Raw genomic sequence first — 25743 nt, 5'->3', positions numbered from 1 at the left:
ATGATCTCAGATATTAGGATCCATAGTAATTAGAGCCATTTGGACCATTTTTCAGAATATTCAAGGAGAGACAAACTGCTGGTCAAATTTGAAAACAAGTCCTAGTAACTTTATATACAAGTTGCATTTCGGGACATCTACTGATTTGTTTAAAGCTGCGTCATAAACACACGTAAACTTTTCCACTGCTGGACTTGGACTCTGTTTCGTGACTGGTTAATTTCTTCTCAATCTCCTTTATGTTTCATTTGTTCATTTTGTTGCTCCCACCGTTACAATAAATGACCTGTAGTGAAACTACCTACGCAAACATATACCTAGCTAGTCACGTTAGATTAATAGCGCAACCTGTTGTCAGTTGCAGGCTGAATTGGTCCCCGAAGCTTGCCAGGCTTGCGGAAATCCAAGCTGACCTGCTTGAACAACTGTGCTTTGTGTATTCATTGTGGCAGGCTGAGCTGCTTTAATGGTTGCGGCGAAGATAGGGGCAGGCAGGCTGGAAGCAGAATTTGTACACCTCTGATGCCACCAGATCATGCAGTTAGGACTGTCAGCAACTCATTAAGCCTGAATCGCGAACAACAGCCTTTCAGAGGCATCCAGGAGAAAGGGAAAGGATATGCGCTTGGCGTAATGACCGCCCAGTCGTGCCAGTCCGGAAACTTCCGCACGGTGGCCGCTTTCTCCCGATCCTGAGGGGTTCCGTCGGTCACGGTCGGGTCTCTGCACGCGTCGTCCACGGGCCATTGTCTCGCGTAGGTGGTTCCTGTTCTGCAGAGAAAGGAAGCCTTTCCGCCGGATAGGAAACTCGGGTTACTGCTTATACAGTCGGTACCGACAAGCTTCCTTGCGCCCTTTGTTCGTTTCTCAATACAATACACGCTCAACAACAGCCTGCCATCTGAAATGCGGTACTTTTCAGTGGTCTCTTTTCGACGTAATAAATATTTATGGATCATACCACTAAGGCAAAACAGTGGCCCTTTTTTGTACTAGATGCGTAACGTAGTGCGGATACAGGAGGCTGCCTGATTTTGTGCGACGTCATATAGTAATTGAAGTACTGGACGTACAAACATTTGAGACAAAGGGTCTGGAGTGAAGTTTCTGAGAAAAGGAACTAGGTAGAATACTTTCGTTCGACTGAATCAGAATAATAAAGCAAAATCTAGGCGTTCACACAACTCCTTAGCTTTTATTTAAGTGAAATGATGATTACGTTGCATATAATATTCTTACTCTGATTCTCTTTAAAACATACAGATCGTATTTATACAATGCTGGTGATGTGAAGTACTCGAGCAGCATAATTTGATCAGCTAATAAAGGTGAAAATTCTGCGTAGGTGATGAACTAATTAGGGTACAAATATATTGTGAATTTTTTCTGTTAAATGATGACATATTTCAAGTCTAATACAGCGATGTGTTCTTTTATACATCTTGTGACACGTACTCGTAGTATAGAATGGTGCTACTCTTAACATTATATTTCGTCAAACTGTCATCGCTACTTAGATTGGTTTTATGCTGTCCTCCGTCGCTTGCTACCCAATGCAAATCTCTTTATACCTGTCACACTAGATATTCTCTCCTACAGTTTCCCGTATAATTTTTCTCTCTCCGATTCGCCCTTTGTAACTGTCCATTCTACAAATTAGTGAAACTCGCCTTCGGCTCCTGAATGTTTTAGCACATATCTCACTAAACTTTATTTCGGCGTTAAATATGTTTACTGCATCGTGCATGCTTTCTAGTATCTCTTTGTTTTCTGCTACATCCATCCATTAATGTCATTCTTATGCAGCACCGTATTTCAGAAGCTTGCAGTTCCGTCTTCTCATGTTTTTACTGTTTCTGTTTCATTCCCGAACAATGTTACACCCAAATATGAGCAATTCTTATTTCGTTAACTGGCGTAAGCTTTTCATTTGTGCCAGGTTGCTCTTAATACCTCCCTCGTCTCGTATACACTGCACAATCTTCCTCCTATCTGCTTTTGTTTGTTCTACTACGTATCCCTCAGTTTTGTTATTTGATAGGCTATTGCTCCCCTTTCTGCTACACTTCATCTTTTTTCGTCCTGATTATCCTTTTCCCTTATTTTTCTATATCTGCTGTTATAGGTTATCTGTCTTGAGCTGATTGCAATGTAATTAAAAAAAATTACTCCAGACAAGTTTCGCTTTTATTTACAAAACGTCTTCTGTGGTATTCTGTAAATTGGATACACACATTCGTATATTTATTTTTTTATTCTTGTAGGTTAAAAACAGTGTTTTCTTTATGAAGTTGGTCTGTAAGCTAGTTAAGGGGTTTCTTTACATAGTCTGCACCTTCCCCTCTTGCTAGCAGTGGTTAACGTCAAAAGGCTTCATTTCATATCTGCAGTTTTTGGCATTTTGCGTTATTTCCTGCGCTGCACTATTTATAATTGACTTTAATTACATTGCAGTCAGCTCAAGACAGATGTTAACAGCTGCTGCGGAAGATGGCAACACAAACAAACGTATTATTTTTCTATACATTCCTATTGTAACATTTAAAGTTCAACTATGTCATTCTCTCTTCCTTAGTTGGAATCGGGTAAGGGCGGGGGGTAAGTCTTCTGTAAAGCAGAATTTTTGCGCTTGGACTAAAGTGTTTCATGCAGGGCTTAGAGGTGGAGCTGGTAGTACTTGTGAATATTCCCCATAAATTCCACTCCTCTTCTGACCTTAATTGGAAGAATGTGACTAGTTAAGGCGACGCATATTTATTTATATGATTCAGATATATTCGCATGTTCTCGTGTTAATCTATAATAATTGCTTGATACGGACACAACGGGAGCAACGCCGTTTCATCAGCTCAACGTTCTCCAAACAGTTCCTTCTCTAAATTAGTCCGAAGCTTAAAAAATTGTGAATAATTAAATGTTCTTACTGTAGTCCGTGTTTCAGCAGTTTCCCCTCCGAAGTTCTAACAGGACCGATAGGCCATTACTCAAGCTGTCCCCCGTGGCTGATCACTAGCTGTGGCTTTTCACTAATTAGTGAAACTCACCTCCGCCGTTGTCCTGATATTCGTCGCCCGCAACGAATCCCGTCCGCCCTGGATTAGAGCCGCATTTTACGCAGACTGAGCGCAGTTCGGCTCGGCCAGCTAGGTTCGTGGCGTTTGGGAATGTCCTCCGCCATTATTTCGACTGTCCTTCTTGAATCACAACAAGTCGCAGTTTAAGCGAAATCGTAATACTACAACCGAAAATGATATTCTGTTGTTGATGGAGTTCCGCAATACCACTGCGTTGTTAATGGACGTACTTGCAGTCACACGAAATACGTTATTATTCTGCTATGTGAAGTAACAGCGCCTGCACATCCAAGCATTATTAGTTTACGGATTCTTCATCAGGTATTTCGGAGTTCTTCCTCCAGGGTACTCCTAGTCTATTCCACTCGCCCGGATATCCGCGTGGACAGGGAGGTGCGCCGATCCCGCGTTGAATCCGCCTGGCGGATTACCGACGAGCGTCGGCGTGCCAGCCAGCCTGGATGTGGTTTTTAGGTGGTTTCCCACATTTCACTAGGAGAAGACTGGGCTGGTACCCAAGCCTCAACTCAGTTACAAGATATGCAAAATTTTTCAATCCTTTCACTCACTTTCATGTGAATAACACTACACGCAGATAGTTGAGGTACACATATTCTGTCCCGAGGTGGCGACAGAAAGTGTGTCCGTTCACCCTTTAAATTAAATTACAGCTGTGGAGAGGAGGCGTGAGTCGTGCTTGGGTAGCTCAGTTGGTAGAGCACCTGCCCGCGAATGGCAAAGGTCCCGAGTTTGAATCTCGGTCCGGCACACAGTTTTAACCTGCCAGGAAGTTTCATATCAGCGCACACTCCGCTGGAGAGTGAAAATTTCATGCTGGATCCTTTAAATTAACCGTACCAAATCCCTTAATAGCCATGTCGAACATGTGCATATGCGGGACAAAGAGAAGAACTCCTCGCAAAATTCCTACAGAGAGTGTGTGTTTAACTATGTCATGCGTCTCGTTTTTAAAGACGACGAATGTAGCTTACGACGGAACAGCCGTAAACACAAAATTAAAAAAAAAAGGTGTCCATAAATTACCGCAACCACTCGCCTTTCGTTTCATTCTTCAATTTTTATTTTCCATTACCGGTTTCGAATCACCTAGCGATTCATTATGAGGTGGTACATATTTATTGCATGTTTGCACCGGGTCGTGCAGCTGTGGCAAAATGTATAAACGAAAAATGTAAACACTAAATGTGTCTAGGATTATCCACATAATGATATCGATTTAGTTGCCCACTAATAACTGCAAGTAACGCAACTCAATCAATCCCATAAAGTGAATAATCCTCGCCACGTTCGGCGCTTATATGTTTCGTTTATACATTTTGCCACAGCTACACGATCCCTACAATGCTGCTAACATGCAACAAATATGTACCATCTGATGATGAATCGCTAGGCAATTCGAAACGGGTAATGGAAAATAAAAGCTGAAGAGTAAAACAAAAGGTGACTGGATGCTGCAATTAGTGGAAATCTTTATTCTCCACAGTGACAGTGTTGCACATGTATAACGCATAAAAATTTTACAAAATTCGAAGTTAAACTCTGAAGTTTACACGACATTGCGGTGACTGGTGACAGAGCTTCTACTCAGCTGCGCAAGGAAAACGACCATGCCTTAATGGAGGGAGCCTATCCAGCGTTCGCCACCCATGATTTGGCTAACCCATGTAAGTTGAATGCCAAGCCGATTCCCTCTGTATATGAAAGCTTATTCTTCTCCTGATTAGTCAATGCCCTGACGCTGAAACCCTTCGTATAAACCTTAATCTACCTTCCCGTTTTGGTTTCTGAACGTGTGCATAGTCGTTAAACAGCTGGACGATCACACATCTCAAATAAGACAATTCCTGAAGTTGCAGGTTATGTTTCAAGAAACAGTGTATCTATTGACAGCGAGACGGCCATAGTCTTTAATACACTTAGCTCATTTTTATAGAGGCTCAAATGTTTATCTTGATGTCCAACCATTCTGGGTTACATTTTACGTTCATTCCGTAACTCACTACCGGCGAAAATTGAAAGTATTCTCTCGATGAGGCCAACCCAGTGAGGCAACACAGTGATGAAGCCCTTGAACTCGCACGAGGAGCGAAGTTCAAATCTCCGTGGAGTCATTCAGATTTAGGTTTTCTGTAGTTTCTCTAAGCCTCTAAAGGTGAAAGACTGAATACATGCGTTCAGGACAACAAGACCGATTTCCTTGCGTATCAGATCGAACATGCTCTTCGTCTCTAAATGGATCAAATGGCTCTAAGCACTATGGGACTTAACATCTGAGGTCATCAGTCCCCTAGACTTAGAAATACTTAAACCTAACTAACCTAAAGACATCACACACATCCGTGCCCGAGGCAGGATTCGAACCTGCGACCGTAGCAGCAGCGCGGCTCCAGACTGAAGCGCCTAGAACTCCTCGGCCACAGCGTCCGGCGCTTCGTCTCTACTGACCCCCTCGTCGACGGGGCATTAAACCCAACTCTCCCTCTGTAACGTCCCAACATAGTGTCAGTTATGAACAATTTTTTTGATTCTCAAGTATAAAGTAAAATAGTCAGATTTATCGTTTCCTGTGCTTTTTATGAAGTGCAGTTTCATCAAGAATTACATGTTTACCAAGTTAATGTGTAACTATTGTAATCACTGGGATGCTATAGGTCAAAAAGAATTGTAAAAGTTATGAGTAGTACGTCTTCCTAATGATGAATGGATACTGGCGTTCGCGGTTGCGGGCGTCGCTCGAGCGAAGGATTCGGTCTATAGCTGCAGGCTACAAACGCGAGGCTATCTCGTAAACAGAGGAACTGAGCTCTCATGCGTTTTATGTGGCGCGACGTAACGGCGTACGGTTTCTCGCAAGCGTGACACTCGTGGGTTCCCAGTGGGCAGAGAAGAAAACTTGCTCAACAGTTTATGGCGCTGCACGATGTTAACGAATTGTCGCAAACTTCAGCTGCCGGCAGACGGAACGAGGCAGCTAACGTTAACGTGCGCGCAGGCGGGATATCCCACGTCACGAGACGCAGCGCCGTCGGCACGCGGCACGAACTGGTTGGCGTGATTTTGCGCTCTCAGCGCTCTCCACTGGCGGTTGTCGGATTTATTTGGCTCGCAAAATCGAACAGTACGTTCACAAAAATGGATGTTCTTAGAATTCCTACCTTAACTCTGTTAAAACGAACATTTCGTTTCCTGGACGTACGCTAATCATGTTGTTCTTTCTGTGGTATACATAAATAAAAATTTTAATATCCCGTAACGTGTAATAAGACAAAAATGGAAGATACATTTCCACTCAGCTTATAAAAGTTCATCAAATCATACACACACACTTCTGACAGAGAGCGTACTCATATTTACAAAACATCAAATATTACAGAATTTTTTTTATTAATTCATTTTATACGAAAATCCAACAACATTTTGGAAAATGTGAAGGTGAAAAACAAAAAAAAATTGGGTACTCTGATGCAGTGTTTCAGCCAACAACGCTTAGTATTTTTTTAAATTTTGTTCTCCAAAATGTTATTCATTCTTAATTATATAATAAACCATAAGAACGACATGTTTTCACGAATCTTATGTGGGTCGTTGATTAAAAACGGCTTATTCTCATTACACACGAGCTATTATACGAAAACAGCTAAAAACGAAAATTCTTTAAGCACCAGTATGACTTTCCCAGTCATTTTATTACAGCTCGTACCAGTAACGATCCATCTCGAGACATTCAACGTGCTGGTGCCTAATAACAGTGTATATTTATAGAGTGTAGCGTATAACATAAAACCCATCGAATATGGGCTTCTGTTGAACACAAGTACAGCATGGCGTCTTGCTTTCTGCTCGTAACGTACTGAGCGTTCTTGCCTTGTACTTTACGTGGCACGTTGCCGAAACATCGGAGAACTTATTTTGTGTTTCACGTGACGAAATGGTTTCTCAACGAGAAATAGCAGGAAGAACGCCACGGCAGCATTAAGTAATGCCCGGGTGCCGACGGCATTCGCATGTTGAGCAATAATGCGCCATTGTCGCCGCCTACTAAACTAACCGTAAGGTGACGTACGACGGTGCCAGCAACACGACACTCTAAGGTTGATACTTAGAGTGATTGGTTACTTAATTTGTAGCATCCAGTGATTGTTTTGAAAAAGTAATTTTCTTAGAAAATGGTATTTTGCATCAGTATAGAGTGTAAGTGTTTCACTACACTATTGATCGATGCCATTATTATCTGGGGTAAATTTCTGATTTCAAGATTCCTGTTTGTAAGAGCGAATATTGCAAATACGTAACAGAATTTAATAGAATTATTCAAAATTGTGTACTTTTGAAAAATTTTTGAATAAATCTAGATTAAGTAACTGCCAGTTCCCATAATAAAAGACGTCAGCTCGGTATTCTTTTATTTGAAAATATTAATTTCATTTTATTTGAATGCTGGCATTAAACAATGAAAGCAATTTGCTAATATTTGTAAATTGTTGTTGTGTCTTGTCCAGGGGGTGTGCAATATTTCAGCGATATTTCAGCGGTTGATAACTCATAATAAGTTTCAGGAGTTCGCAAGTTATAATTATCTGATCTGTTTAATTAATCGAAAATTTCAATTTGTGAAAGTAAGTGATACAGTGCTACGACGCCTACGTATTATCGCGTTCGAGGTCATGGCAATGTTAAAGTAATCACAGCGCGTGTTATCGATGCGTTGCAACTTTTGTTGCAAGTTAAAACAGCCATCAACCCGAAACATTAAAATCCTTTACTACGCATTGTTCTGTTACATGTGGTATCCCCATTGTGTTCCTCTTACCTCAAGACACTCATGCAGCCGCTACCATCCTACAATTTAACGTAGAATTAGAACCAGGACAGAACTTGATTTTTTTTCTTCTTTAGGTTGTTCTTCACAGTTTTTATAAACGATATTTTTATATTATCGCCAAAAAAACTGACGGCATAGTTAAAATATAATGAACATAGTGTGAGAGTTGAATGTTTTGTTTTGTCTGTTGCAGTTTAAAACGTGTGCAATATCTGAAGCGTTGCGAGGCAGTGTTCCTCCTTGTAAATCATCCAAAGGGACCAAAGCTTTCATATGGAGCTGCTGCTAAAATTCGTAGGAAGTTAAAGACATTCGTTGCGAGGTGTGTCAAACGATATTTAGAGGCTGGAAACGTGGGTGATTTACCGGAGAGAGGGCTAAGGTGCCAGGCTGTAATCGATAATGGCGGCGACTGGATTAACTATTTGGTAATTGTGCAATTAGTAATAACATGTATTTTCATGTAAACATATATATTTACAATAGCGTCTTTTATTTCATACAGAAAACGGCGTATCGACTTTATCATCTGCGATTATGTATATGATTCGAGTTCCTAGTCTCTGTGACGGGTGGAATGGCCATCACAGTGCATTAGTGCTGTTCAAGGTTGTTACTAGCCGTGATAGGCCGGTATTACACTATCATATTTTATCTGTCAAAAGTGATACGTCAAATATTTACGTCAAAGGGAACTTTGTCAAATCTTGCCTTTAGGCAAGGAAATACGCTCAAATCTAGGGCCTCACTGTAGATTTGATCACAAAAGTCTTTCGTCTTCTGTTCACTACAATGCGAAATGTAACCGGTTGGAGCGCTGGCATCGCTACAGCTGTCTTGGCATCTGTAGTGGTTTTTTTTCCAAACATGGCTGAAAAGTCTAGTTGGTGTTTTCCTTAGACTCTTTTTTAATAGCCTTGCTTCGACTGGGGTGGGGGGTGAGCAAGGGGCATAGTACATGCTATTAATCGTGGAATATACTGCAGGCGACTTCAAATCCACAATCTCAGCTACAACCATCCACCTCTACATGTAGAAACACCCACAAAGCTTTTCAGCAAGCCAGAATAGAGGATGAGGACACACTCTAAAATAAAAATTCTTAGCTCTCTATTGTACTTTGTCTGATTTTGAATTCTGGGTGGCACAAGTTAAAAAGTGCTTCATCTGTTTCTTTCTTTTTATCAGTTTTCTAGTTTTTGGAGCACTAATTCTATTAATCAAATTATTCAAAACTAAAAATAGTTCTTAATGCCTATATAGTGTATTAAACATTTATTTATCTTCAGACATTTCTCATTCAGTGCTTTATAAATCGCTTCATACGTTCATGGAATTATTTTGCTTAATGTGTAGTATGGTGTTCGAATGCTGTGTTGTTAGCTAGAGTAGCTCTCTCTTGAAGTAAGAAATCGCACTGTTATGGTGAGCCTGTCTTCTGCACATACAGATTTTCCCAAGTGAGTCTTCTGCTGTGTAATATGAGGAGCCACTTTACTGAGCAAACACCGAAACGCACTCTCATCCATTCCTAAGTAATTTATATAAGACTTGACGTTCTCACGTAACAAATTTTGTTGAATGCTTTTCTTATCTCGACGTAAAACCCACGGCTTCACCCGAGCGGCTTTTCCGCCGCTTCTCTTCCAAATACTCAATACTGCAATTGTTGTACAAACAGCTGCGTCGCATAATAAAAAAATGAAATTATCGTATGGCATTCATTGGCCGGAATATCCCCTTCGGGGTTCGGCCACCGTATTGCAAGTCTTTTTTGTTTGATGGCACTTCGGCGACTTGCGAGTCAATGATGATGATAGTCACACGACACCTAGTCCCCTGCCGGGAATGGAACTAGGGTGGCAGGCGGTTACACTACCGCTGCGGTACGGAGGTGGACAAGTTGTTGTCTGCCATCTTGAACTTCGATGAAATATATGATGACAGTGTAATATCCCTTTTTAGCACCACGTCAAAGAGTTTTGTCAAGGAAATTTGATGAATATTTGATTGTATATCTTTGTCAAAGAAATATGATAGTGTAATACTGGGCCAAGAGGCGGAAACAGAGTCAGATGTTGAGTAATCACTGTGAAGAACACGGCGATACCGCCTACTCGTGTGATACAGAGTTGTCAGCACCCGACGGAATTTGCAAGACGCCACATTGTGGGTCTCCATTTGGCCTCCAGGTCGAATCTCGCTGTATCCAGATTTGTGGGGCATTCGAATGTGAGTGTGGCCCAGTGTCGGATCGCAAGGGGGACTGAGAACAGCCATCCTTGTCCTCAAGGTTCCAGTCTACCACGTCTGACCACTACAGTGAAGGATCGCCGTATTGTGCACCGATCACTTCATAGCCCGCGAGAACAAGTAGGAGTCTCGTTGCAACATTCTGTGTCGTCCCGTACGATTGGTCGGAGACTAGCAGCAGCCGAACGAGGGAAAAAGCCGTGTCTTGCGTAGGCCCAAGTTAACAACACACCAGAAACCCCTCTACGAGGTGTGTTCAAAAAATTCCGGAACTTTGTCCAGTAAATTTTTCTACGTTTTCCTTTTAATTATTGTGCATGGTCTTATTCGAAATACACTCCCCCGCATTTGATACACCGCTCGCAACGCCCTTTCCACTTCCGGAAGTAGTCTTGGTACGCCTCTTCCTGGAACGTGCGAAGCGCCGTCTGTGAATTTTCTTTTACCTCGTCTGTCGTTGCAAATCTTCGTCCTTTCAACGGGGTTTTCAACTTTGGAAATAAAAAAAGTCCACATGGGCCAGGTCTGGAGAGAACGGAGGTCGAGGCAGCACAGTCTTTTCGTTTTTTGTGCAAAAGTCAAGCACCAACAGGGATGAATGTGCGGGTGCGTTATCGTGATGCAAGAGCCATGAATTGTCTCGCCAAATTTCAGGCCGTTCCCTGCAAGCATTTTCTCGCAGGCGTCGCAGCAACTCCCGATACTACCATCGATTAACAGTTTGCCCCAGTGGCATGAAATAATGATGAATTAATCCTTCAAAGTCAAAGAAAACGATCAGTGACTTTGACAAGTGACCTGACCTAGCGAGCTTCTCTTGGTCTTGGAGAACCTTTCTCAGCCCATTGTGAAGAATGAATCTTCGTCCATATCATAAATAACTGTAGACCCATCACTAGTTATTTCTTTTAAGGAACAACTCGTTCTCATTTGCGCGATCAAAATTCACATATTGCGAGGCGAACGTCTTCCTGGTCTTGACTCATGAGCTGTGGGACGGACTTGGCGACAACACGAATCGTTCCAAAATGCTGTGGAAGGATTTCATGACATGATCCAGCTGAAATGTTACATTCTTGTGCAATCTCTCGGACTATCAGTCTTCGATTGGTACCTACAATTTCGCTGACGTTGCTCACGTGAGTGTTGTCTGTAGACGTCGAAGAGCGTCGTGAACGAGAATTATCTTTAACTTTTTGGTGTGTCTCTGTAAAGGATTCCTTGAGTTTAGAGGAAAATTTAAAGCTGACGCGTTGTTCATCTAACTCTGCCATCTCGAAATTCGCAAACTGTGCGGCGAAACGTTCTACTCAATACAGGACTGAACAATAACTGACACACAACAATGAAACTTCCGCCAATTACACATTTAACACAGGCGTATGCAGGGATGCCAACCGCATTTCGCTCCAACACATCTTTGGCGAGAAATTAATCATGTTCCGGAATTTTTTGAACAGACCTTGTACTTGGAGTGGTTCCCGTGGCCAGGACGCATGGTCTGCTGATGTATAAGGCTCAGCGATGAATTGCCGTTCTGCGCTTCTTCGGATGACCATCGTCGGTGAGCATGGCGGCTTCTTAGGGACAGGTTCCATTATTCAAATGTTCTGGAGAGAGACAAGTTGTGTTACTGCTGGCATCATGGCGTTCGGTATGCCTCCAAGTCACGGCTGGTGGTGACTGAGGGAACTCTGACAGCTCAACACTATGTTACGAACATCCTGTGTCCCATGCATTATCTCTCACGCGCCAATATCGTGGTGACATTTTTCAGTAGAACAATGCACGTATGCACATGGCAGTGTCTGCGTGATGGTGACATGGTGACGTCCTCCTTGCGGCCAGGCAGATCCCCAGATCTGGCGCCGATAGAACATGTGTGGGACCAGACTCGGATATCAACTCCGCCCCAGGGCCAGTGTCCGGAATATCGAGGACCAGTTACAACAATTGTTGGCCAGCTAGCTGCAGGAGAGGATTCAACAGCTTTATGACATCCTTCTCAACTGAATCGGTGCGTGCATCCAGGCCAGACACGATGCAACGCCATACAGAGAAATGTGCTCATACTGCCGAGTTCTTTGTAAATTTGATTCGATTTTCTAATCACTAAAATTAACATCACACACTTGTAAAGTTCAAAATGGTGTATACCACATGCCCGTAGTTTTCACAATATTTCAGATCTAGTAAGTACTGTTGACTTTTTTTCGGATACACATGACTGCGATTGAGATGGAAATCACTTGAGTACCTTAAAAAGTCCTAGAGCCAATCGGAGACTAAACAGTAGCCAATTTGTATTTGAAGCCTGACATACAACCGTGCAGAACGTCTGTAAAAGATCGATGGATTTGGGCAATAATGATGTGAGTGTAATAAGTGTGTGCAACAGAGAAACATTACAAGTCGACCTCGAGTCACTTGTATCGACAGCAAAGCGCTGAGTAAGTTAATACGTCTTCTCCTCCGGAGTAAATTGCAGTCCTTTTATCTACCTTGTTTTGACTGCGCTGTAGAAGAAAATGTTACGTATTTACTACTTCCTCAAGAAAGGTTTTCTTTCTTTATACTAGTTGTTACAATATGGCGCTACTCTCAGCTTTCAATACAGACGTCTGAAGATGACACAAAAATCTCGAAACATGTTAGTGTAGAACATAATAAAGTCATTCAAGTTAGTGGCGAGCAGTTGCAGTTCGTTAATAAGTGTAATAAGCATTTTTTTTCTTTCCTGCGGTACACAGTCGTATAAAACTTCTTGAAAACCATCGTTGTTTTCTTTGATTGTTAAAATAATTTATTCATAAAGTACAGTAGCGCATTTTCCCCCGTTTAGCCAGTGTCGAGTGGGGTACAGTGAAAATGTTGTGCGTCAACACATGTTAAAATTTAAAAATACGTCTGAAATGTGTATTTGTCAAATCACCTGCATAGCTTCAGTATTTAAGGTCACCGTTGTTGGGATCTTTTGCATAAACAACATTAAATCACAACATATCTTTACTGCCTGATGGCGGTGGTGGTAAGTTCCTATGGGACCAAACTGCTGAGGTTATCGGTCCCCAGGCTTACACACTATTTAATCTAACTTACATTGAGGAATATACTATAATAGAAGCAAAACTGTCCCAATGAACATCGGTCTGTAACGAGCCATTTGCAAACTAACTGTAAATGTGTGGTTATGAACCGCCACTGACTTCCGTGTGAAGTATAGTCCTAGTTAGCACAAATGTGTTGCATATGTAGACTTTTCGGTGAGGTCCCTATCTAAACTGGGCTCAAATTTCAGCCAAGCCATAGCTTAAAAAGAAATACGTCACTTGTTACAATTCACTTCGCACTTGTGCCTGTCAACGAAGATGCTCCACGGTTCGTCCTCATGTTTGGATGCTCCTCTCTCCATTGAGCTACAAAATTTTGGCAAGCAGAGCCGTGTAAATCTTGGCGAGACGGAAGAATCTGCTGCTGCAATTCTTCTGTTATATCAATGACAACGCTGTATACCTCACTTTAAGGTGATGCCAGACAGTAAAGTATAGAAGATAGAGGTAAGGTGATCTTGGAAACCAAGGTGCAGGTCTCGCTTAACCTATGCATCTTGAACTGTACTGGTTCCGTAGAAGTCGTCTTACAATACATCAGCAGCAACACGTGCCCACCGCCCATCCAAAAAGTTCTGAGACTGATTTTATTCCTGGTTTATAAGCAGTGACTATGGTGGCAGCTTGAACTATCAACTGTTAACGACCGATGTGCATTCGACCAGTACGTTGTGAGCAGGCAGTGTTACGTAGCGGACATTAGGCCCTAGTTTCAGCGTTGCTGTGTCACAAAACGCAATGGAACAATGTCTCCGAATGAAGTGTTCAAGACATTCTCCAGAACGTTTTGAAGAAGAGGAAAGTGTGCAAAGTTTGTTCCATGCACCTTGATTCCCTAACAAAAACAACGACACTTGTACGCGTGTCACACCTTGATTGAAATGCAAAATACGGATTTTTTTCCCAAAAAAGTCATCATGGGTGACGAGACTCTGTGTTATCATTACGAGCATACCACAAAACGACCGAGTGCAGAAATTCTCATGACGGGTCACTATGCTTTGACGACATAACCGACATTCAGCCAATGTGACCGCGAAGTAAAAAACATCCCAAAGGATTTTTCTGACTCACACGGCTGTATGGGCGTCGTGTGCTTTGTACTTAAGTAGGATGAAGACTCTGTAGAACGCCTAAAGCAATAAAACCACCATCTTAATTTTTCTCCATTATTTATTACTCCAAACTCGGAACTTTTTGGACTGACGGGGTATGTAGCTCATTCACGAACCATTGGCTACAAGAGATATTCGAGTCCAATTAGTCTGGGACTTAATAGAAGAGTTCACAATATAAAAACATTCATACTAGCTGGGACAGTACTTTGTAATGAAGTGAGTGGCCATTATTTCGTAAACCGTTCGTTTGAACACTCATGATCGCTGGCAAGGTTCCGCTTTTCCTATTATCGTATGCTTTCACCCGTGTCGATTTTCGTCGCTAGTGATGACACATCTACATCTTCATCTACGTACATACTCTGTAATCACCGTACGTTGAGTGGCGGAGGGTACGTTGACCACTACTAGTCACTTCATTTCCTGCTACAAATGTGTAAATGTGTGTTAATTCCTAAGCGACCAAACTGCTCAGGTCATTGGTCCCTAAACCTACACACTACTTAAACTAACTTACGCTAAGGACAACACACGCATCCATGCCCGATAGAGGACTGGAACCTCCGGCGGGAGGGGCCGCGGAGTCCTTGACATGGCGCCTCAAACCGCGCGGCCACACCGCCCGGCTCTCCTGGTACACTCGCAATTAGAGAGAGGTACAAACGACTGTCTTATGCCTCCGTATGAGCCCTAATTTCTCGTATCTTCGTGATCCCTACGCGAAATGTATTTTGTGGCAGTAGATTAGTTCTGCAGTCAGCTTCAAATGCCGGTTCTCTAAATTTCTCGAAATGAACTTCACCTTCCCTCTAATGACTCCCATATGAGTTGCCGAAGCATCTCTGTAATACTTGCGTGTTGTTCCATGCAACTGGTAACAAATCTAGTAGCCCACCTCTGAATTGATTTAATGTCTTCCTCTCATCTGAACTGGCGCGGGTCGCAAACACCTGAGCAGTACTCAAGAATAGATTGCACTATATGCGGTCTCCTTTACAGACGAACCACACTTCCCCAAAATTCTCCGAGTAAACCGAAGTCGACCATTCGCCTTCCACTACCACAGTCGTCACAAGCTCGGTCCATTTCATATCGCTTTGCACCGTTACTCTCAGATACTTAAAAGAACGTGGTTGTGTCAAGCAGGACATTACTGATGTTGTATCCGAACGTCAATCGTTCCTTTCTCCCACTTATCCGCATTAACGTACATTCTTCTACATTTAGAGCTAGCTGCCATTCATAACATCCATATGCAAGTTACGTATTTTTTTAAATTGTTGCAGGTAGCGAAGAAGAAAATATTCGCCGTACCCCACTTGAAAGCGATTGATGTGTGTTAACAGTCAAAGGCGACAAGGACGTCTTTTGAGAAGGTAAAATAATAATGATAGAGGCGGAGAAAGAGTAATTAGGGTGAAAGTTTCGGCGTGAGTGCGGTATCGTCAGTACTCACGGCGGCAGCGAAGAGGAGCAAGAGCGTGCGGCGGGCGGACATCTCGACAGCGGCGGCAGCAGGCGGTAGACTGGAGGCGGCTGCGCGCTGCCGCCCCTCTTATAGACGTGGCGTCGCGACGCCAGGCGGCACCGCCTGTTGGAGGGGTGGGGGGTGCGCGGGGGCGGAGGACCGGCCGGTTTCCTGCCGACCTTGGAATCCAGCCTGCGTCCCAGCAATTAGACCGCGAGCGACGGACTTTCACTGATCGCGATACGGCTGCGTATCTGGACAGGCCGCCGCCCTGGAGTGCTCTCGACAGCCGCGGATGAAGACGTCCAGAAGGTGCAACCGGCTACTGTATGACGCGTTTCGTGGAGTTCCAAACAGTCCAATTATCAAAACGTTATACCTCATTGGCCATATAATAAGCCGCCATCGCATGTAAGCCGCACCACCAAATTTCGAGGAATACATAAATAAAAGGTCGGCCAGTGTGGCCGAGCGGTTCTAGGCTGACTGGAACCGCGTGACCGCTACGGTCGCAGGTTCGAATCCTGCCTCGGGCATGGATGTGTGTGATGTCCTTAGGGTAGTTAGGTTTAAGTAGTTCTAAGTTCTAGGGGACTGATGACCTCAGATGTTAAGTCCCGCCGGCCGGAGTGGCCGAGCGTTTCTAGGCGCTGCAGTCAGGAATCGCGCGACCGCTACGGTCGCAGGTTCGAATTCTGCCTCGGGCATGGATGTGTGTGATGTCCTTAGGTTAATTAGGTTTAACTAGTTCTAAGTTCTAGGGGACTGATGACCTCAGAAGTTAAGTCCCATAGTGCTCAGAGCCATTTGATTTTTGTTAAGTCCCATAGTACTCAGAGCCATTTGCACCATTAAAAAAATGCGCGAAAATAAGCCAAACACTGACTAGGAATCCCTTGAGTGCGAGGTACCAAAAGGCCAATGATGTTTACGGCATTCGATGCCCCACATATTATCTACCTTGCAACCAAAATATTGGCTGCAAATGGCAACACGGGGCGGGAATGGAGATACCCAATGGTGAGCACAGCATGAAGCGACGGAGCGCAGGTGGACTGCTTAGTTGACGAGTAACTCACAACAGTACTACTGTGCTAGTGGTGTTGGTACGTTAAAAGAGCAATGGCAGCGGTAAATGAAGCAAACATTGTGTTAATGTACAACAGCTGCCGAAGTCGACATTTTGTCAGGAAGGAATCCAAGGCATTTCACAGAGTGAGAAAGAAGTGGCAGCTAAAATACCGGTATTTGCATTTCTGTAAGATGAGTCAGTGGAATTGTGAGGTGTGGTATGCGCTCGACTGTGCGGACAATGTATTTGACGAGTACAATGGTAACGATACGTGCTTAGCAAGTGAAAGCTGATACTAAAACAGGTGTCGCGCCATGTAGTTCATGATCCTTATGGGACAGGTCACCATAAATCACGTCTACAGTGAAATGTAATAAGGAACAATCGTTGCCCAAGACGCGGGTACTAAACATAATTTACGTACACGAAAGATCATCTACAGCATAGTAAAAAGCCAATTATGAGCAGTTTTCGAATAAGTCCGCAGCAATTTGACTGTGTAGTGCATAAGAAAAACTACGGATATTCAAGGCGGGACAAGCTGCACCCGTTACAAAAACAGGTGTTTGTGCGTTTCAAAGATGCTCGATACAGTTTGCAGGATGTGTACGATAGTGACCTACTAATTTATGCATATCAAATTGCGCGCGATATGGATTACAGTGATTTCAAGAGAAGTACTGAATGGCTGCATAACTTCAAGCAGTGTTACAGAATTGAAAGACGTAAGATAATGAAAGTTCAAACAAAGCGTCAACTTGACGATGCACAGCAAATTGCGGAATCGGCCAGAAAATTTTTAGATAAGATAAACAAACTTGTCTCATCGGTCAGTAAGGAGCTCTTTTTTCTGCTTCGACAAATCGGGATTTGAAGAGGAAATGCATATGAAAGGAACCATAGAAGTTAGAGCTACTATGAGGGTTGTGCCAAGACCAACTAACATCAATGCCTTAACGCATAAGTATACAATTATGCCGACTGCTAATCTGGGTGGTAAATTGGCTGGAAGGTTATTTATTGTTCTGCTATAAGTTGGAAGTGCTCTGCCTTCTACAATTCTTTCTCGTGTGCGGATCTTGCAAGGGCAGTAGGAAATACTTACTTCACAGCACGGAAGAGTGGAAAAATGAACGTAAGATAATCTCAACTATGGTATGAGCACTGATTTTGGCCAATATCTGACCAAACTAACTTGCTTTTGCTTGATTTCTGGTCTGTGTATAAAAATCATACTCCTTTAGAGCAAACTACACCTCTTGAAAAATGTGTCACATTGCAATTCATACAATCGGGAACCAGTGGACACAATCAGCCTCTGAAGATTTGTTTTTTCCGTGCCTATAAAACATATTATTGCACTATCTGCAGCTACGCCGTTATGGAATAGCCAGTTTCACGATAAGCTCCACGACAAGCTTTTTCTCATTCGGTTGTATGCCATCACATTAGATCAGATCTCATCACCCCGCTACACCAATATGATTCTATATACATTTTTTTGGAGTGGATACCTGGCTGAACGTCCTGTGTGGTTTGTAACTCTCAAGGAGTTCGCCTTAGATCTTGATGGTGCGAACCTTTGCGATCATTGTGGTGCGACATTTTTCATTCGGTGTTCTTGGCGCAAGTTAGTGGTTTGTTTTGAACATTTCTTGAATGTTAAAGATGTCCATTTTGTGATGTGTAACACATTCACCCCAAAAAGGTTGATCTCGGCAGCTCCCGGACACTCTTTTTCTGTCGCCCTCCTTATGTACATGGAGAGTCATTAGCAACTAACATCTTTCCTGTCATAATTGTTAACACAAGACTTTCAAATTAACCTTACTAAAGATTGAACTCGCGACGTCGCACTCAAGTGGTTCCTTGTGAGAAGAGGAAAATTAACAGAATCTTCATCTACGTGATTACTCTGCTATTCACAATGAAGTACCTGGCAGAGGGTTCAATGAACCTCCTTCAAGCTGTCTCTCCACCGTTCCACTCTCGAACGGCGCGCGGGAAAAACTAGCACTTAAATTTTTCTGTGGGAGCCCTGATTTCTTTTATTTTATCGTGATGATCATTCCTCCCTATGTAGCCGAGTGCCAACAAAATGTTTTCGCAATCGGAGGAGAAAACTGGTGATTGAAATTTCATGAGAAGATCCCGTCGCAACGAAAAACAGCTTTGTTTTAATGATCGCCACTCCAATTCACGTATCATGTCTGTGGCACCATCTGCCCTATTTCGCGATAATACAAAACGAGCTGCCTTTCTCTGTACTTTTTCGATGTCATCCGTCAGGCCCACCTGATGCGGATCCCACACTGCACAGCAGTACTCCAGAAGAGCGCGGAGAAGCGTGGTGTAAACAGTCTCTTTAGTAGACCTGTTGCACCTTCTAAGTGTTCTGCCAATGAATCGCAGTCTTTGGTTTGCTCTACCGACAATATTATCTATGTGATCGTTCCAATTTAGGTTATTTGTAATTGTAGTCCCTAAGCCTTTAGTTGAGTTTACAGCCTTCAGATTTGTGTGACTTACCGCGTAATCGAAATTTAGCGGATTTCTCTTAGTACTCACGTGAATAACTTCACACTTTTCTTTATTCAGTGTCAATTGCCACTTTTCGCACCATACAGACCTCTTATCTAAATCATTTTGCAATTCGTTTTGATCATCTGATGACTCTACAAGACGGGAAATGACAGCATCAACTGCAAACAGTCTGAGACGGCTACTCAGATTGTCTCCTATATCGTTAATATAGATCATGAATAGAGGGCCTATAACACACCCTTGGCGAATATCGGATATTACTTCAGTTTTACTCGATGATTTTCCGTGTATTACTACGACCTGCGACCTTTCTGACAGGAAATCACGAATGCAGTCGCACAACTGAGGCGACATTCCGTAGGCACCCAGTTTGGTTGGAAGACGCTTGTGAGGAACGGTGTCGCAAGCCTTCTGGAAATCTAAAAATACAGAATCAATTTGACATCCCCTGTCGATATCACTCATTTCTTCATGAGTATAAAGAGCTAATTGTGTTTCGCAAGAACGATATTTTCTGAATCCGTGCTGACTATGTGTCAGTAAATTGTTTTCTTCCAGGTACTGAAACGTTCCCTTAGAAAAATTATAAATGACTGTGCTGAAACTGACACACAATATTTTTAGCGCAACGCAATCTGACTTCCAAAAATCCCTACAAAAGAATGGCCCTGACTAACAATAACCTATACCTTTCATGAATCACTTACCTCACAAAAATCTTCGTTACTCAAACTACTGCAGTACAGTGTGCGCCTATACTGCCAGCTGAATAAAAGATTCTAACTACTGAAGGCACTAACTACTGATAGGCATAGTTAGCAAATGAAAGATTTTGATAGAGAACAAACAATGTATTTACCTCAATAGTGTTCAAAAGTCTATATATATATATATATATATATATATATATATATATATATATATATATATATATATATCTGCCCAACACTACAATAGCAAATTCTAACAATGCAAACCAGCCACAGACTGCACACAGCACAGTCAGTGATTTTCATATAGAGCGCTACATGGCGTTACCAACATAAAAACCTAAACAGCCTACTTACAGTACTTCATAATGTTCGAATACAGTATATGTTCCAAAACCCTACTGCAAATCGACGTTAGTGATATGGGCCTGTAATTCAGCGGATTACTCCTACTTCCCATTTTGGGTATTGGTGTGACTTGAGCAATTTTCCAGTCTTTAGGTAAGGACCTTTCTGAGCGAGTGGTTGTATATAATTGTTAAATATGAAGCTATTGTATCAGCATACTCTGAGAGAAACCTGGTCGGTATACAAACTGACCGGAGGTCTTGGCTTTATTAAGTGATTTAAGCTGATTTGTTACATGGAGGATATCTACTTCTATGTTTCTCATCTTGGCAGTTGTACTTGATTGGAATTCAGGAATATTTACCTCGTCTTCTTTGGTGAAGGAGTTTCGGAAAACCGTGTTTAATACATGGAGGTAGAATAAGGGGAGATGGCGCTACAGACTTACGCTGTACGTTGTTTTGAAGCCAGTGGGCGGGGCCTGCCGCCATCTTGGATCCCCCAAAACATTAGCAGACGAGTGTTTACAATTGCTTCTTGTTCGTTATTTCTGTCGTGTGCACGCGATATTTATTTTATATAGTAAATGTTACGCTGTTTTAGTGAACAACGCAGCATAAGGAACGCAACTTCAAACGTTTTTCTGGTCTTAAATGCGTATTCGATACAGTAACACGACACGAAAATATGACGCTTCTGGCCTCAGTACTGCAATTCCTTTTTGTTTATACACTTCGAATAACCGAGAAGAGAAGTATGTGCTATGAAAAGCGTGCTTTCGTAATCCATTTCTATTCACTTTCATTGTGTTTGTGTCGATAATTGATAAAGCCAGAACTCCAAAGCAATTATTGATAGTTTAGAGGCACTGATTTGCATTCGTTGCATTTTCAAGTCAAATGCAAATTTATTTCCTTTGGTGTCCCATATATGAATGCAGGAATGATATAAACAAGCCATCTGTCATGTCAACAAAGTGAAAGATTCGTTAAATTACGAAGGAAAAGAATTGAATTTCAGATTGTCAGGCCCATTGTAGTTTACACATCTGCTTTGTTTTTAAATTGTTCCTACAAAGTGACATTCAGTGCGGCAAATAACAGCAATTTACAGGGTAACATGACAACACAGCGATTAATGTAATGATCTAAATAGCCTGGACTTAGATAGGGAACTTCGCTTTAACAAATATGTAACCCTTTAAGTACTTATAATTTAACCACTGCAACAGGTGTTCCACACATTTCACTGAAGATTTAATTAACTACATGTAGTTACATTACTTTTATATCAAATTATTGCATTTTAAATCATTAGTCCCCATTTCCAGGATGTTTCTTGTCATGACTTATCAGTTACTTGGGAATAACCAAACAATGAAAGCCAAGTGTATTGCTCACATCCAGAGAGCTCTTCGCGTTGGATTGATAGGAAATCTAAAGTCAAATTACAGAAAGAAAACCATACTGTAAAACTTTACAGTGCATCAGAATTTCAAGTATATATAAGAAAATAGCGCTTAAGTCCACTTATGAATGAAAAGTGATTTCTTTAAACTTTAGATTACAATCAGAACGATTAATACACCCGTAAGCGACGCAAGGCGGCAATTTTTATCAAAACACTTCACGACTACACGGAATCAAACCACCAGAAGCGAATGTTTTGGGGCAGTTAACATGGCGGATCTTCACTTGGGTTGGCTTCAAGTTTGTAACGTCATGACAACTCCTCTTATTTTTACCTCCATGGTTTAATAACTCTGCTTTAGTGGCACTGTCATCCGTGACTTCACCGTTGTTATCGGGCAGTGAAGGTACTGATTGCGTCTTTCCACTTGTGTGGGGGTCAGCGATTTTCTCTGCCTCGTGATGACTGGGTGTTGTGTGCTGTCCTTAGGTTAGTTAGGTTTAAGTAGTTCTAAGTTCTAGGGGACTGGAAACCATAGATGTTAAGTCCCATAGTGCTCAGAGCCAGGAGCCACTTGTGTGCTTTATGTATGACCAGAATCTCTTTGGGTTTTCTGCCAGATTACGAGACAGAATTTCGTTGTGGAAATTATTAAAAGCATCTCGCATTGAAATACGCGTTATATTTCGAACTTCTGCAAAACTTTGCCGGTCTTAGGGATTTTGCGTCCTTTTAAATTTGGCATGCTTTTTTCGCTGCTTCCGCAACAGCGATCTGACCCGTTTTGTGTACCATGGGGGATCAGTACCATCACCTATTAATTTATGTAGTAGGGGAAGGCGTGGCAAGACGGGGAGGTGGGGTAAGACGGGGAAGGGCTATAAGCTACAGTTAGAGTGCTGCCATCTGTGGATAGCTACGTCAACATCATCAATACACAGGTCCCAGTGTGTTGACATTGCTGAACCTTAGTTTCGTGGCGGTTTCTGAGAGCTTTGCAAGGTACGTACAATTGTTATACTGATTTGCAATGTTTTACACCTTTCGAGGTCCTAAAACATGTGTTTCGTGAACATTTGTCCAGACTGTATATATAGCACTGAATAGTACGTCTTATTAACAGTAAACTGCTGTGTCAATAGTCAATGTTCACCAAATAGTGTTCATGTAGGCGTAACATAACCTGACAGCATGGTAGGGGACAAGACGGGGTGGGGCAAGATGGGGATCTTCCCCGTCTTGCCCCTTCTATTTGTCCAATCATTACATTCTTATCGTCTCATGTGTTTACCTCGCTGCGGGTTTTGAACACGTACATTATACGTTGAATACAATTGTAAATAGAATGGTATTCGTTATTCCAACGTTTCCTAATTAATTACAAAGTATGCCTTAGGCTATATGGTGAATAAAAATACATATGCTTTAACGACTGACTTTTGGAAATATGGTATTTACTATATAATATAGATTACCAGGAGTGATCTGACTCAATAGTACGTTCCACGTGTTTTATTTCAGATGGTTCGCAAGTATCGGCGACAAACGTCTAGGCAAGATTGGTCATTGGAGTCAATGGAAGGCGCTGTAAATGCTGTTATAGAAGGTCATATGGGTTCTTTCAGGGCTGCTCGACAGTTCAACGTGCCACAGACAACGATTAAACGACATGTGGCAAAGAAACGTGCTAATACAGTTGTGAAAAGGTTAGGACCAATCACTAGTGTGTTTACCCCAGAACAAGAGGCAGGACTGAAAGACTACTTAACACAGATAGAAGGACAGTATTTTGGCCTAACACTTAAAGAACTTTGTGATCTTGCTTTTCAGCTAGCTGAACGAAACAACATAAAACATCCATTTAATACTGCAGCCAAATCTGCTGGAAGAGATTGGTTAAATGGGTTTCTTGCACGAAACCCTACCTTAACAATACGAAAACCAGAGGCCACATCAATCGCATGAGCAATGGCGTTTAATCGACTTGCTGTAGATCGGTTTTTCGATCTGTTAGAAAGTCAATTAGACACATTCAAGTTTACGGGAGACAGAACTTTCAATTGTGATGAGACTGGTTTAACAGTCATTCCAAAAGGTCAAACAAAGGTGGTTGCTTTGAAAGGGCGCAGACAGGTAGGAGCTGTTACTTCATCAGAAAGGGGCCAGACTGTGACTGCAGAAATCTGTGTTTCAGCATCAGGGTGCTACGTACCACATATGTCAATTTATCCTCGAAAAAATGCAACAAGCGTTTGAGACTGGCCTGCCCCCTGGTGCCTGGGCAGAAGTGCAAGAAACTGGTTGGATGACGACAGAACTATTTTTGACTTGGTTTAAGAAGTTTATTGCATTTACTGGAGCGTCAAAGGAAAGACCAATACTTCTCATATTGGACGGCCACAAAACGCACATCAAGAATTTAGAACTAATAGATGTGGCCCGTGAAAGTGGGGTTGTCTTGCTGTGTTTGTCACCACACTGCTCACACCGTCTTCAACCATTGGACGTGGCATTTATGAAACCTCTCAGTAAATTTTACGAAGATGAAGTAAAATCGTGGATTCGCACCCATCCTGGAAAAGTTGTTACGCTGCATCAGATCACAAGTTTATTTGGCAAAGCCTTCATTCATTCAGCTACAATGTCCACAGCAGTGAACGGGTTCGGAAAACAGGCATTTGGCCAGTAAACAGAAATGTGTTTCAAGAAAGTGATTACCTTCCCTGTTCAACTACAGACATTCATCAATCTCACACATCTGAAGTTACAGAAACGGAAGACCAAATACCAGAGATGTTGTCAAGAAGTAAAACACCTGAACAACTAACAACTGACGATCAAGCCTCTGTTTCGCCTAACTTTCAGGTTACCAGCCCTGAAATGGTGTTAGCTATTCCAAAGGTGGATAAAAAAAACCAAAGGGGAACCATCTAACAGGCGTGAAAAACCCGTTGTTTTAACCGAATCTCATTATAGGAGTGAACTATCTGAAGAAATTAAACGAAAAGGAGTCGCCAAACGTGCTGCACGTAAACGAAAACTCTTCTCAAAGACGTTTAATAAACCTGGGATACCACCAAAAGGACATAATGACAACGAAAAAGTGACGAACGTTACTGACATTTTAACCACCCCTTCATGCTCAAGGGATAATAAACTGAGGTCGAATGACAACGAGGAAGAGAGTGAAGAATGTTTATACTGCTATGACTTCTCTGAAGGAGGCTGGATACGGTGTATTAGCTGCGGACGCTGGGCCCACGACACTTGTGCAGGGATGGAAAGTGATGATGACGAGGCTGTCCACACTTGTGTACTATGTGAAAGTAAGAGGCCTAAATAAAACGTAATACCTGATTCTACAATTCGCAGAACCATGTTTCGAAACCTTATGGTCACATGATTTCGTTATTCCAATCCTTATTTAAGCTTTAGAGATGAATTCCTGCTAGTTCCTCATCTTACCCCGCATATGGGCCAAGACGGGGAATTGGTAGTTTATGTTTCAAATCGAGATACTTCTAACTAAATGTAACAAGTTTGTAGGTTTCTTTGCATGCTATTGTAATTCAATGGTTAAGTAAACAAATGATAATCAAACCTACTTGAATATGTTTCTTTTTGTCCCTTTTGTAAGGGTTTAAAGTTAGGTTCCCCATGTTGCTCCGCCTTCCCCTATATATCTCTCAACTGCTGTCGATAATATCTCTTTAAAACTATTCCACAACTTTTCTACGCATACATGATCAGATTGGAAGGGATGAAGACTGTCTCTTGAAAAGGTGTTAAGAGC

The 25743-nt window shown here is 42.2% G+C and overlaps 1 protein-coding gene across 1 annotated transcript in view; it reads right to left on the bottom strand.

The window, feature by feature from the left end:
• Positions 1-15915, bottom strand: part of LOC124544955 — a 92635-nt gene extending 76720 nt beyond the window's left edge. The window contains exon 1 of the mRNA XM_047123702.1: positions 15855-15915. Within this exon, the coding sequence (XP_046979658.1) occupies positions 15855-15896 (42 nt within the window). The 5' untranslated portion in view covers positions 15897-15915. The remainder of the gene's footprint in view (positions 1-15854) is intronic.
• Between the last annotated feature and the right edge of the window lie 9828 nt (positions 15916-25743).

Source organism: Schistocerca americana, chromosome 8, assembly GCF_021461395.2.
Source record: "Schistocerca americana isolate TAMUIC-IGC-003095 chromosome 8, iqSchAmer2.1, whole genome shotgun sequence".
Classification (NCBI taxonomy): domain Eukaryota; kingdom Metazoa; phylum Arthropoda; class Insecta; order Orthoptera; family Acrididae; genus Schistocerca; species Schistocerca americana.
Note: the sequence above shows the minus strand (reverse complement) of the source record. Positions and strands in the feature narration are given on the sequence as shown.